Source organism: Heptranchias perlo, chromosome 7 (genome assembly GCF_035084215.1).
Source record: "Heptranchias perlo isolate sHepPer1 chromosome 7, sHepPer1.hap1, whole genome shotgun sequence".
Lineage (NCBI taxonomy): Eukaryota > Metazoa > Chordata > Chondrichthyes > Hexanchiformes > Hexanchidae > Heptranchias > Heptranchias perlo.
The window spans coordinates 10,440,699-10,455,162 of NC_090331.1; the positions used below are offsets into that span (position 1 = coordinate 10,440,699).

Here is a 14,464-nt window from a genome sequence, read left to right on the forward strand (position 1 = left end):
GGAAATGTTGTTGGAGCCCAAAAGAAATGTTTCCCCTCTCTGATTTTTACATAGTATTTACAGCACAGAAACAGGTCATTCAACCCAACAGTTTTATGCCTGCGTTTATGCTCCTTCTATTCCTTTCTCCCTCATGTGTTTATCTAACTTCTCCTTAAATGCATCTATGCTATTTGCCTCAACTACTCCTTGTGCTAGCAAGTTCCACATTCTAACCACTCTTTGGGTAAAGAATTTTCTCCCGATTTCCTTACTGGATTTATTAGTGATTATTTAACCTCTTCGTCAGAAGGCATCGACCATCTTGAGGCTCCATGGGGGAACACCATCCTCCAGCACCTTGCCCAAGTGCCCATTAGTCAGGCCTTGACGGAAAGTTAGTAGCTTTTTAATTGTGGAGGACATCACGTCTGAGCCCAGCTTTGCCCACCTTCAGAAAGGACATACACACACTCCCAGTAGGGTATACTAGAGAGCAATCTGGAGAAGGAACCACAAGCAATTTTTCCCTTTCCTACTTTGGGGAACTATATGTTGGCAACCGTTAGCGCACTAAAATCTGCTAACCGCGGACTAGGGCAGGACCTTCGTGGCTCAGAGATGGAGACTTAATTGCTGAGCCAACAGAATGCCATTCAGATAAATCCCTTACATTACAACAGTGACTATACTTAAAAAAAAAGTACTTAATTGGCTGTAAAGCCCTTTGGGATGTCCTGAGGTCATGAAAGGCGTTACATAAATGTAAGTTTGTTCTTTCTTTAGGAAACAATTAGATTTATGGTACAAATCTGGCACTGATTTCAATAGCTTAGTCAGTGGTAGATTGATACTGTAAACAGATTATTAATTCCAAGATCTATCTTTGCAACAACTGTCACAGGCTATTGCTACATTTTGGCATTTCACAATTACTGTCTCAGCAGCAATGAATCCTGCATGTCCTCCTGTAAGTCCATTTCTAGGATATTAACATACAAAAATTCGAACCATTGATACTGGGTGGCTGTCAATCAACGATCGGACAGTAACCCAACAAATCTCATGAATCACAATAGCAAAGTTCAAGTGATCTGGTTTCATCATATGAACCAAATCCAACGGACTGCCTAAGGGCTGGCATGGGGCAAATCAAACAGGTTTGTTATTCTTAATCATCATCGTGCTGGATGTCAGGGGACAAGTTTGGGCTTGGCTGTGATGACCTACCCAGACAAATAGCCAGCTAACAGTCACCATCTAAGCTTGTAGATGAAGAATGGCCAGTTGGGCAAGGTACCAGAGGGCTGACAGCATCTCTATGAAAGTCGTTGTCCTCAGGACACAAGATTGGAAAGTGAAAAGGCTGTACTACGAGCACTGCTGTTCTATTGCTCATATATTCAATGCACCATGAGAAGACAACTTTTATTGCAATGAAGCGTGTGGTTATTGTAAATGTCTATTTAAAATTCTCAACCTCGTGTAAATCTCTCCACGGCCTCATCCCTAAAAATCTCTAACCCCTCCAGTCCTACACTTCCCTCCCACCCCAAATTCTACATTCCCCTGACTCAGGCCTCTTGTGCACATCCTCTCCCTACACCTGGGCTTTAGCTGCCGAGGGTCAACACTTTGGAATTCCTTCCCTAAACTCCACGGCCTCACCACCTCCTTCTTTAAAGGCCCTTCTTAAAACCATCCTCTTTGATCATGGTTTTGGTCACCTCTCCCAGTATCTCCTCCTTTGATCTGGCATGCTTGTTTTTGAATGTCACTCTGTGCACAGCCTTGCGATGCTTTTCTACATTAAAGATGCTATATAAATTGTTGTTAGAACATGCAAAATGAAACCATAATGGGCCCTGGTTTAGTTGCCTTCAAACAGCATTGTTGTGCTGTGTGGAGGATTCTGGGGAGGGTGTCTTGTTAAAACTGGATACGGTATAAATGTCTAATTCATAGGAATTTAAAAACAGCCACATAGAAGAGGAGATCTCACCAACAGAACTCCTTTGGAAAATCAACCAGTTCAAAAGAATTAAGATGAATTTTAGCACTCATTTTGTTTCAACATTAAATGTTAGCAACATTCCCGGAGGGGTTTCAGAGCCCAATGTCTTGCAAGAATCGCCGTTGTACTACAGGTACGGACTTGTAATCGGTCGTTAGGCCCCAGCCAGTGAGAAACCAAGGCCATGCGAGACTCTCTCAAGATTGCTGTCTCACACTGCTTCCCTGCATTACAACATCAAAAAGTACTTCATTGGCTGTAAAGCACTTTGGGACATCCTGAGGTCATGAAAGGCACCATATAAATACAAGCCTTTCTTTCTTTTACCTGAATTTGAAAGAATCATACAGCACCAGGAGGTGGCCACTCGGCCCATCGGGCATCTTTGAAAGAGCTACCCAATTTGTCCAACTCTCAGGCTCTTTCCCCATAGTGCTGCAAATTTTTCCTTTTCAAGTATTTATCCAATTCCCTTTTGAAAGTTACTACTGAATCTGCTTCCACCGCCCTTTCATGTTGTGCATTCCAGATCATTCATCTTCCCCCTGGTTCTTTTGCTAATTATCTTAAATCTGTGTCTCTAGTTACCGACCCTCCTGCCAGTGGAAACAGTTTCTCCCTATCTACTCTTGCCAACACCCCGCATAATTTTGAACACCTCTATTAAATCTCCGCTTAACCTTCTCTGCTCTAAGAAGAACAATCCGAGCTTCTCCAGTCTCTCCACGTCATTGAAGTCCCTCATCCCTGGTACCATTCTAGTAAATCTCCTCTGCGCCCTCTCCAAGGCCTTGACATCATTCCTGAAGTATGGTGCCCAGAATACTCCAGCTGAGGCCTAACCAGTGTTTTATAAAGGTTTAGCACAACTTCCCTGCTTTTGTACTCTGTGCCTCTGTTTATAAAGCCCAGGATCCCATATGCTTTTTTAACAGCCTTATCAACTTGTCCTGCCACCTACAAAGATTTGTGTACTTAAACCCCAAGGTCTCTTCTGTACGTGCACCCCGTTTAAAATTGTACCATTTCATTTAATTTACTTCTCCTCATTCTTTCTCCCAAACTTCATCACTTCACAATTCTCTGCATTAAATTTCATCTGCCAAGTGTTTGCCCATTTCACCAGTCTGTCTGTGTCCTCCTGAAGACTGCTACTGTCCTCATTGTTTACTACATTTCTAAGTTTTGTGCCATCTGCAAACTTTGAAATTGTGCCCCAAATACCCAATCCAGGTCATTAATATATACCAAAGGGAGCAGTGGTCCAAATACTGACCCCCTGGGGGACACCACTGCACATTTCCCTCCAGTCTGAAAAACTGTTCACCACCACATTCTGCTTTCTGTCTCTCAGCCAATTTCGTATCCATGCTGCCATTGCCCCATTAATCCCTGGTCTTAAAGATGACTTTGTACGAACAGCACTGTTTGAATCAGCACGAAGCTGAAACTACTTCAAGCTGCAAACTGCAGACAATACTAGGAGGCTTATATGGGAGAGGCTTCTAAACTTTTGTGTGGGGATCCCCTGCAGATATCGACAATACAAGCAAAGCAAAATCTGAATTTGCTGATTCTAATAGCGCGTCATTTCCGTTGCTGTGCGTAGTGAGCTCCTGGGGACCCCCCACAAATGACGACATAAAAAGCGACCCTGTACTAAATTCCCCGCTCAAAAGGATAAACGCACTTTGGTTGCAGGAAACATTCATTAGTTTGCAGCAACAGAAACAACATGCTGATAAGTCAACAAAATCGCTAATCCTTCAAGACACAAAAATGAATAAAATTCACTGGAACTTCAGCGTGCACAAGTTTTTTTTTTTGCTGATTTCGTATGTTTGTTGTGAAACAGAAGTCCACAATGTTCATCCATCACTAATCTTCACAAGATAAAGACAGACAAGGAAGGCCATTTGACTTATCTTAGCTCATCATCCCTCTAGGAAAACATATTCTCTTTTTGTTCTCAAACCCCCACAGCAGCCAACTGCATCTTAAATCATTCCAAGACTAGAATCTGCAGTCTTGAGAACAGACATAAGTTCTTCCAATCTTTCCTAGTAACGTACTTCTGACACTAGGGATCAGCCTTATGCCTCTTCTCTGTAATACCTTCAGACTAGTCATTTCCACCTTGCGTCTCAGTGAAGGAAACTGAACATGGTGGTCGAGGTGCAGTCTGACCAGAGCACTGGATTGTTTCAGCATAATATCACACTAGCCTGTCTGGAATGAAAATTTTTTAAAGATGCAAATTTGTCCCTCAGTTCCCTCACATAAGAATTACCTAATTTATAGTGGCAGATAGGTCACAGTTTGTGGCGTCATATGTATTACTCCTAGGAATCCATTATTCTATATATAAATCATCTGGACCCCTTCATTAGATTCCAGCCTGTAATTCACTTGAGGGTATCCATTATTCTATATATAATCCATCTGAACCCCTCGATTAGATTCCAGCCTTTAACTCACTCCCAGATATTCATTATTTTCTCTGCAATTAACTTTTATGGATGATAACTTTGAAAGCATATATTGCCATACGATACATAAGAACATAAGAAATAGGAGCAGGTGTAAGCCATACAGCCCCTCGAGCCTGCTCCACCATTCGATGAGATTATGGCTGATGTTCAACCTCAACTCCACTTTCCTGCCCTAACCCCATATCCCTTGATTCCCTTAGTGTTCAAAAATCTATCGATCGCAGTTTTGAATATACTCAACGACTGAGCGTTCACAGCCCGCTGGGGTAGAGAATTCCAAAGATTCACAACCCTCTGAGTGAAGAAATTTCTCCTCATCTCAGTCCTAAATGGCCGACCCCTTATCCTGAGACTGTGACCCCTAGTTCTGGACTCTCCAGCCAGAGTAAACATCCTCTCAGCATCTATCCTGTCATGCCCTCTAAGAATTTTATACGTTTCAATGAGATCACCTCTCATTCTTCTAAACTCTGATATGCTTCCAAAGTTATCACCTACAAAGTTATCTACTTGCCCTTTCCCAATTCACACGCTAAGTGACAATATGTGTCACTATTTACTTTTCTGATTTTAAGTTGAAGGGTTGCTTTTTATGTCATTCCCTCTAGATAAAAAAATGTATCTTTCTCATCAAATACGCCAAGACATCCTTTAGGGAGGGCCTGCATGAAAATGCCACTATTGCTGCTAACAATTACCTACACTCCAGCACTTACTCAACACAACCAAGGGTACGACGGCATGTTTTGGGTGTTTCAGAAAGAAAAAGGTCTGCTCTCAAGTCCACACTGCTTATAGTGCTCCACAGATGTCTTTACTGCCACCTTCAAAAATCCAACAAACAGGAATTTCCAGTTTGCAAACAGAAAATCCTCAAATACACTGCACCTTTATGGTGCAGAAGTACATTTGCCTGTGTTGCTCACTAAACTTGAAAATCGAGGGCAACAATCCAACCAAAGCGTTGCTCGAGGGGCACTTTCAGAATGTCACAATGGCTGTGGGTCTGTAATTCCCCTCAAGGTTAGCTCCCGATTTCAATCAGGCCACTGTCGGCAGTCACTGAGTGAAGTCGAGGTATTTCCCCAGGGAAGAATTAAGCTATAGGAGTTCTATTCGCTGGCTCTATTTTTAATGGAGTCCTTTCACTACCTAAATAAGAGCTGGGATAAGCCTGCCTCTCATCTTCTTAGGTAACAGCACTGAATCCCAGCTCTGTCAAATCTAGGAAGGCCTTGAGCAAAGGTCCAGATGCACTTTGTCTACTGAGGGCCAGGGCTTATTGAGAGTCTGCTGACGTACACAGTCACAGATACTCGATTACCAACGTCACCATATCTCTGCTCCGCAACATAGCTAACCAAAACATTCACGTAACAAGTGGAGTCATTTGACATCTCACAGCTGGTAAAGCATATGCCTAGACACGCTGTACAGATTGGGAGGTCCAGGTTCCTGATTTGTGCTGGTTTCAGACAGGATCACAATTAGGAACGTATAATTGGCCTTGGTCCTTAATGGGGGGGGGGGGAAAGAGAACGAGAGGAACAAAATCAGCCAGGGTTCCCACTCCTGATTGCTAGCCAGTGACTTCTATTGGAAAGTATATGTGTGCAGGTGTTTGCCCCTGCCTCAGCAATTCTGTTGCTGCAATCCTCATCCATGCCTTTGTTACCTCCAGACTCGACTATTCTAATGCTCTCCTGGCCGGCCTCCCATCTTCCACCCTCCATAAACTTGAGCTCATCCAAAACTCTGCTGCCCATATCCTAACTCACACCAAGTCCCGTTCACCCATCACCCCCGTGCTCGCTGACCTACATTGGCTCCCGGTCCGGGAACACCTCAATTTTAAAATTCTCATCCTTGTTTTCAAATCCCCCCATGGCCTCGCTCCTCCCTATCTCTGTAACCTCCTCCAGCCCTACAACCCTCCGAGATCTCTGGGCTCCTCCAATTCTGGCCTCATGCGCGTCCCTGATTTTAATCGCACTACACTGACGGCCGTGCCTTCAGCTGCCTAGGCCCTAAGCTCTAGAATTCCCTCCCTAAACCCCTCTCCAACTCGCTCTTCTCCATTAAGACGCTCCTTAAAACCTACCTCTTTAACCAAGCTTTTGGTCACCTGTCCTAATATCTCCTTATGTGGCTCGGTGTCAAATTTTGTCTGATTTACGTTCCTGTGAAGCTCCTTGGGATGTTTTACTATGTTAAAAGGCGCTATATAAATGCAAGTTGTTGTTGATGATGAAGGCAGGCCTGGGCTCAGCATATGCTGCCCTCATAATCAGTTAGGTTTCTGACATTCACTATCGAGGATCACCTTATCCAAGTGAATGGCCACTTGGATAAGGTAGTAGATGGGCTTCTCCTGCAGCCATACCCCAGCACCTTCAGGAGAGGGAAAAAACTGGCAAAATAAATTAAAGGGGAGTGAGACTCAAGCAGTCATTTGTACCCCCATACAGGATCACTGCTACCCATTGAATGGATTGTATATTTTATGATTTTATTTAAAATATGAGAATATAGTTAGCAATTAATAATTTAATGCAGCGTTGTCATTAGATAATTTGGCCTAGAGGCTTGCAGAAATTGTATGTAGATAGCACCGTTAGCAAATATAAAAAAAACAGTTCCAGGGCATTTCATGAACAAAAATAGATAAGGGAACAGATACCACGCCATTGGAGGTGGTGGGGTGGGGGGGGCGGAAAGAAGAGAGAGATCAGGATGGGTAACCGAAACTTTGGTCGAAAAGATAGGGTTTGGAGAGGGTTTTTAAAAAGGTGGAGAGAGAACTGGAGAAATGGAGGGGTTTAAGAAAGAGAATTCCAGAGGTTAGGGTCGAGCTGGCTGTTGGCGCTGCCACTGATGGTGGGCGAAGGGAAGGGCAGGGCAAGAGATTTGAATGGCACGCAAGAAAATATTAGGCTGGAGGAGATTACAAAAGATAGGGTGGGGTGAGGAATGAGGCCGAGAAGGAATCAGAAGTTGAGGACAAAGGACTTCAAATTTGATGAGCTGAAAGTCCTGGCTCTAATCTTTAGGCCATGACCCCTAGTCCTAGACGCCCCAATGAGCAGAAATTGTTTCTCTCCATATATCCTATCAGTTCCCCTTAATATCTTGAAAACTTCGATCGAATCACCCCTTAATCTTCTAAATTCCAGGGAATACAACCCTAGTTTGTGTAATCTCTCCTCGTAATTTAACCTTTGGAGTCCAGGTAGCATTCTAGTAAAACTACGCTGCACTCCCTCCAAGGCCAATATATCCTTCCGAAGGTGCGGTGCCCAGAACTGAACACAGTACTCCAAGTGCAGTCTAACCAGGGTTTTGTATAGCTGTATCATAACTTCTAACCCCTTGTACTCAAGCCCTCTAGATATAAAGGCCAGCATTCCATTAGCCTTTTTGATTATTTTCTGTACCTGTCCATGACATTTTAATGATCTATGTACATGGATCCCTAAGTCTCTTTGGACCTCCACTGTTTCGAGCTTTTCACCATTTAGAAAGTAATCTGATCTGTCCTGTTTAGGTCCAAAGCGGATGACCTCACACTTGCCTACATTGAAATCCATTTGCCACAGTTTTGCCCATTCACTTAATCTACTAATATCTCTGTAATTTTATGTTTTCATCTACACTGCTTACAATATTGCCTATCTTTGTGTCATCGGCAAACTTGGATATGTGGCTCTCTATCCTGTCATCTAAATCATTAACAGTGAATAGTTGAGGCCCCAACTATTAACTTGTTGTCGTTCAGACAGTTTGGCAGCACGAATGTGGCCATGGGGCCAAGAGAAGTGGAGGAGAGGCAGAGCTGGGTATGGTCAACAAACATCTAGAATCTGACCCTGTGCCTGATGATCTCACCAATGGGCAGCGTGCAGAGGAACGGAACAAAGAGAGATTCTTGGGCTACTCCTAGGTGTGGAGGGCAGAAAGTAAAGCTATTGCTGGAAAAGTGCTGTCCACATTTGGATAGGTAGGGGTGGAACTATGCAAGGGCAGTCCCACAAAGCTGGACGATGAAGGAAAGGTGATAATGGGAGTGGAACTCTGCAACAGTGAACCGTAGCAGAGAAATAACACACCACAGACACAGAGGATGCAATCTGTGACTGTGGCCAGAGCCACCTCAGTACTGCAAAGAGGTCGGAATCTGGACCGGAGAGATTCAAACAGGGAGTTTCGGGAGAGCTGGACATGGAACTGGGAGACAACAACACATTCAAGGTCCTTAGAGAGGAAAGGGAGATCACAGGTGGGCTGTTGGTTGGAAGATGGACAGATCAAGAGTGGGTTTTTTGAGAAGGGGGTGATGATGCCAGTTTTGAGAGGGGCATTGCCTGAGGAAAGGGAGCCATTAACAGTGTCAGCTAACAGGGGAAAGGAGGAGTAGCTGTACACAAGAGGCAAAGTTGAGTGGTCAGGAGCTGAGTGAGGAGGGGATCAAGGGAACAAGAAGTGAGTCACAGAATATCAGAACACACTGTGGATACTCTCACCAAAAAAAGTACATTAGATGACAAAATAAAGATGATATTTTTATTATATTGAAACATATATATCCTCGCTGGTAAATACATACCCTACATTATTTATCCAAACACCAACTGAATTAACCTACTGGACATCCCGGCGCATTTATGAATCTGCTTTATTCCAGACCAATAGGGTGGCACTGGGTGAACAACCACAAGCACCCTTCCTCCAAAGGAGGGCATCATTAACAAAGGTCTGACAAACTAATCAACCTTTTAAAAAAAAGTATGACAGTAACTTAAATGATAATTTGGAAATTAAACCCAATTAAAACAGTCAACACCCTGTGGTGCCCATTGGTCAAAGAAGGTGTCAAGCGAATCAATGGACACCATGTGGGGTCATAGTTCACGATGAGCATTTATGTCGCAATGTCTATTTATTTTGCCATACTATTTTGCGTCTAATTCTGGGCACCACACTTCAGGAAGAACGTCAAGGCCTTGGGAGAGGGAGGCAGAAGAGATTTACCAGAATGGTACCAGGGATGAGGGACTTCAGTTATGTGGAGAGACTAGAAAAGCTGGGACTGTTCTCCTTACAGCAGAGAAGGTTAAGGGGAGATTCGGTAGAAGTGTTCAAAATTAGAGTTTGATAGGGTAGATGGGGCGAAATTGTTTCCACTGGCAGGAGGTTTGGTAACCAGAGGACATAGACTTAAGATAATTGGCATAAAATCCAGGGGGGAAATGAGGAGAATTTTTTTAATGTAGCAAGTTGTTATGATCTGGACTACACTGCCTAAAAAGGTGGTGGATGCAGGTTCAATAGTAACTATCAAAAGGGAATTGGATATATACTTGAAAAGGAGAAATTTGTCAGGCTATGGACAAAGAGCAGGGGAGTAGGACGAATTTTATAACTCTTTCAAATAGCCGGCACAGACATGATGGGCTGAATGGCCTCATTCTGTGCTCTTTGATTCTATATATTGGTTTCTATGTGGCGTTTGTAATCATTGAAAACAGAACCACAATGGAATTAATTCAGATTATCCAAACTGGGTGAGGGTAAACGATCACAAGCCATTTGGATAAAGTGCCCCCCCCACCCCAACCCCAAATCTGTTTTATTTGAAGGATCTCTTCCCCAAAAAGTTAACTCCTCTTCTCAGATGTAGATAGGCTCTGGATTTCGAGCATATTTCAGACTTCTAGTATGCAAACTTTTTCCTTCTATTTTAAATCCCATTAGACACATGTATTATATTTTTACACTGTCACATACACACTCCCAGCAACACGAAGAAGGCATTATGACAACAATCATACACTTGTCTCCATTTCTGGCTGGCAAACTCTGGAGCAGGACATGATTTAGCGGGATTTTTTTGAGCCCAAGCCCAAAGATTTTGTTCTTTGATGGGCAAACTGAACAGAATCATGGAATGCAATCCCCAAAACACCGGTTAAAACCTCAGAACCCAATATGATGGAGTTAAATTTTGTTTCTACTGTTCCAATGCTCTCCTGGCCGGCCTCCCACCTTGCATCCTCCGTAAATTTGAGCTCATCCAAAACTCTGCTGCCCCGTATCCTAACTCGGCCCAAGTCCCGTTCAGCCATCACCCCAATGCTCGCTGACCCACATTGGCCCCCTCCCTATCTCTGCCACCTCCTCCTCCAGCCCTACAACCCTCCGTGAGCTCTGCGCTCCTCGCATTCTGGCCTCTTACGCATCCCCCTACTTGTTTTCAGCTGCCTACGCCCCTAAACCCCTCTCCTTTAAGATGCTCCTTAAAACCTACCTCTTTGGCAAAGCTTTTGGTCACCTGTCCCAATAGCTCATGCGTCTCGGTGTCAAATTTTTGTTTGGTGATCGCTCCGGTGAAGCACCTTAGGGCGTTTTACTACGTTAAAGGCGCTATATAAATGCAAGTTGCAGTTGTCAGTCATCATAAATGCCATAGGAAATCAACTTAAATACAATATATAATACAACACACAGACCAAAATATGTATTTGTAATATATAATAGAAAGATGGTTATTTCCTGTCTCCTGCCTGTAACTTAACAGGACAAAGACCCTTTATAGATTTGATTCCACATGGCTAATAGTCGGTTATTTTCGACTGAAAAGGTACAGAAATATGAAGCCATCCCCCCACGAACCAAAAACTCTGATCGCTTCAGCCACAACTTACCGACATCTTGGTCGAAGGGGTTGCTGGAGAAGAACGGCATGGTCGCGATCAACAGCCGGGAAAAGATCCTCAAGAAGGGGAGATGTGTCCGGGTCTACAGGGCCGCAGTCCGGGCCGCGGCGGGTCTCCCTACCTCTAACCCCACAGCGCTCCCTCTTCCTCCACCGTCTGACTCATCCTAACGGCCGAGGCCTCGAACGAAATTTTTTTTTTTCTCTTCGCCTCGAATCGAATTTCAATCACCCCAAATATCTTTTAAAATAAATATTCCCCAGAAATCAGCCAAGAACTAAATGGCGTCTCCGGAAGGGGTTGAAGGTGAGGGGAAATAGAGAAAAAATAATAACTCGAATGCCGGTCAGGTGATTCCTTTTTTTTTCGTCCTTCGCCTCCGCCCCGCTTTCTTCCTTTGGGAGGTGTCGTTCCGCGGTCATCCAGTACAGTCAGCCAGGATAGGGGGCAGCACCGAGGAGACGAGCCGGAGCGGCAATTCGCTATCAGCCAGGATAGGGGGCAGCACCGAGGAGACGAGCTGGAGCCGCAGTTCGCCATCAGCCAGGATAGGGGGCAGCACCGAGGAGACGAGCCGGAGCGGCAATTCGCTATCAGCCAGGATAGGGGGCAGCACCGAGGAGACGAGCCGGAGCGGCAATTCGCTATCAGCCAGGATAGGGGGCAGCACCGAGGAGAAGTGCCGGTGACGCAATTCGCTATCAGCCAGGATAGGGGGCAGCACCGAGGAGACGAGCTGGAGCCGCAGTTCGCCATCAGCCAGGATAGGGGGCAGCACCGAGGAGAAGTGCCGGTGACGCATTTCGCTATCAGCCGGGATAGGGGGCAGCACCGAGGAGACGAGCTGGAGCCGCAGTTCGCCATCAGCCAGGATAGGGGGCAGCATCGGGGAAGGCGAGGACGAGCTAGTCGTCTGGGAATTGAAGCAGCCAAGCCAGATTGTACCGGGCTCTTGGCTGCTTTTTCTTTCTGCGCGGAGGGCCTTTCAACCCCACATCTAAATATTAGGGAGGGGGGGCAGCGCTGTGACCCCTTTTTTTTCCCGCAAATTCAACGGGTTTCTTGGCATCTCTTGAACCTCTCTGCTTATTCGTTGGTCTTGGAGGCGCCATTCCCTATCAGCCGAGCTAGGGGGCAGCACCGGGTACCTATTTTTTTTTTTGCACATGCGCGTTGGGTGAGATATCGCGTAGCAACCGCTGGGCTGAGCGGGGTGGAGCTGGAGTCGGAGCTCGGTCGATCACCATGGCGGCGGCGAGTGGGCTGGAGCAGACTAGTGATGGAGCTCACAGGAGAAGAAAGGGCCCGGGACCCATCGCCACCGCTTATATGGTCATTTACAACGTGGTGATGACGGCCGGGTGAGAACTTGCACTTTTTTTTTAACCCAAAAAAAAAAATAGGCGACGAATTCGATGTTTGTTAAAGCGAACCCGCCTAGGGGCCGTCCGCAAATTGCCGCCTCTGTCTGCAAGCGCACAAAGGTTGCTTGAGCGCCTTCCTCGATAACATCGCAACAGTGCGGTCAGTTTACGCGTTGGAACGACCGTCGCAAGTGCCAAAGCAGCGTTTCACTCCACTGCCTCGTTATTTATCGCTGGCGGAAAAGATTGCCGTTTATGGATGGTCCCTAAATGAGAGCGAGAGCCTGGTACAGTGGCACTGGGTGTGGGGGGAAGAAGAAGCTGCTGCTGAGTCTCGGGTAGATTATTTGTGGGGAAAGTATATGAAATATAGCAAGTTCCTGGCTAAATATTGCAATAGGAGTATTACTTTCCCTCCCCCCTCCCCCTCCCTCTCCCACCTAAACCACACTTTCATTATTTGGCCAAATGGTTGTACTGTTGAGGAAGTGGGAATTGTATGTGAGTGTCATTGTAGTGTATCAGTGGACTTTGTTCTGCTTATGTGCACCCATGTTGAAACTCTACTCTTCAAACCGATGCTTAAGTGCACTGTTGTCCGGGGGTACAGTGTGAGCTGATGCTGAATTGGCAGTCTTTAATGTGGACAAATGTAAGGAGTCTTACAACACCAGGTTATAGTCCAACCTGGACAAATGTAAGGAGTCTTACAACACCAGGTTATAGTCCAACCTGGTGTTGTAAGACTCCTTACATTTGTCCACCCCAGTCCATCACCGGCATCTCCACATCATGTCTTTAATGTGGAGGAGAGGGGTATAAGGCTGGGGGCTTGGTACATGTTTATATAGACAAGAGAGGGAGAGAATGTATTTCTCTCCAAACAGCAAATATCTGGGGAGTAGGTTTACTACCCGTCTTTGGATTGAAATATCTCCTGAAAGAACGGATTAAATCAGTTGTTTAGTTTCAGGGTTCTCTCCTGTACTATATGCAGAAAAGCAATGTTTTTTTTTCCCTGGGGCAGAAAGGAACAGTAAGGTTCAATATTATCAAACGATTTCTTGTTATTTGGCTGCAGCTTCTGTATAAAATACAATAACTTGTGAAAGAACATCTCCAAGCACTTCACAAAGTGAACACTGAACAGTAAATAAATTAAAGGTGGAGACAGACTACACAGTCAAAGAGACAGGCTTTTGAAGGCAGTTAAGAGAAAAAACCATAAAGACTTGCATTTATCTAGCCCCTTTCAAAAATAAGTACTTTTTATTGAAGTGTAGTCACTTGTAATGTAGGAAACTCAGCAGTCAATTTGCGTACAGCAAGCTCCCACAAACAGCAATCAGATAAATGACCAGGTAATCTAATTTTTTAAGTGATGTTGGTTTACAGGTGGATGTAAAAGATCCTACTGCACTATTTGAAGAAGAGCAGGGGAGTTCTCCTGGAGAGCTGGCCAATATTTACCCATCAACATCACTTTATTTTAAAAAAAACAGATTATCTGGTCATTATCACATTTTTGTTTATGGGGCCTTGCTGTGTGCAAATTGGCTGCCGTGTTTCCTTTAAAAGTACTTAATTGACTGTAAAGCGTTTTGGGACGTCCTGAGGTTGTGAAAGGTGCTATATAAATGCAAGTTCTTTCTTTCTTAGTACCTCCCTGATATGTGTCACTCAAAACTGGAGACTTACTGCAAACTCATGGGGAGAGCACCTAAAATTTTTTCTCAAAATAATTCTACAGCAGCCTCTTTTGTACGAGGCAGTTTTTGTACTTTTTTTTTTGGAAACTGTACTTCTGCTAGTGTGCTTAATTAGATTTCATTTTCTGGGTCTGATTAAAGAGAAGCATTTGTGCTTTGTGATGGATGGTGGATTTTTTTTTTTGTTAAACAG

General features: G+C 44.6%; 2 protein-coding genes across 3 annotated transcripts in view; one reads left to right on the top strand and one right to left on the bottom strand.

Annotated features, from left to right (window-relative positions):
- Positions 1 to 11,609, bottom strand: part of stam2 (signal transducing adaptor molecule (SH3 domain and ITAM motif) 2) — a 65,025-nt gene extending 53,416 nt beyond the window's left edge. For both annotated transcript variants that reach the window (XM_067987064.1, XM_067987063.1), the window contains exon 1: positions 11,187 to 11,609. In XM_067987064.1, coding sequence (XP_067843165.1) covers positions 11,187 to 11,226 — 40 coding nt within the window. In that variant the 5' untranslated portion in view covers positions 11,227 to 11,609. The remainder of the gene's footprint in view (positions 1 to 11,186) is intronic.
- A 778-nt stretch (positions 11,610 to 12,387) lies between these two features.
- Positions 12,388 to 14,464, top strand: part of hacd2 (3-hydroxyacyl-CoA dehydratase 2) — a 33,421-nt gene continuing 31,344 nt past the window's right edge. The window contains exon 1 of the mRNA XM_067987066.1: positions 12,388 to 12,559. Coding sequence (XP_067843167.1) covers positions 12,444 to 12,559 — 116 coding nt within the window. The 5' untranslated portion in view covers positions 12,388 to 12,443. The remainder of the gene's footprint in view (positions 12,560 to 14,464) is intronic.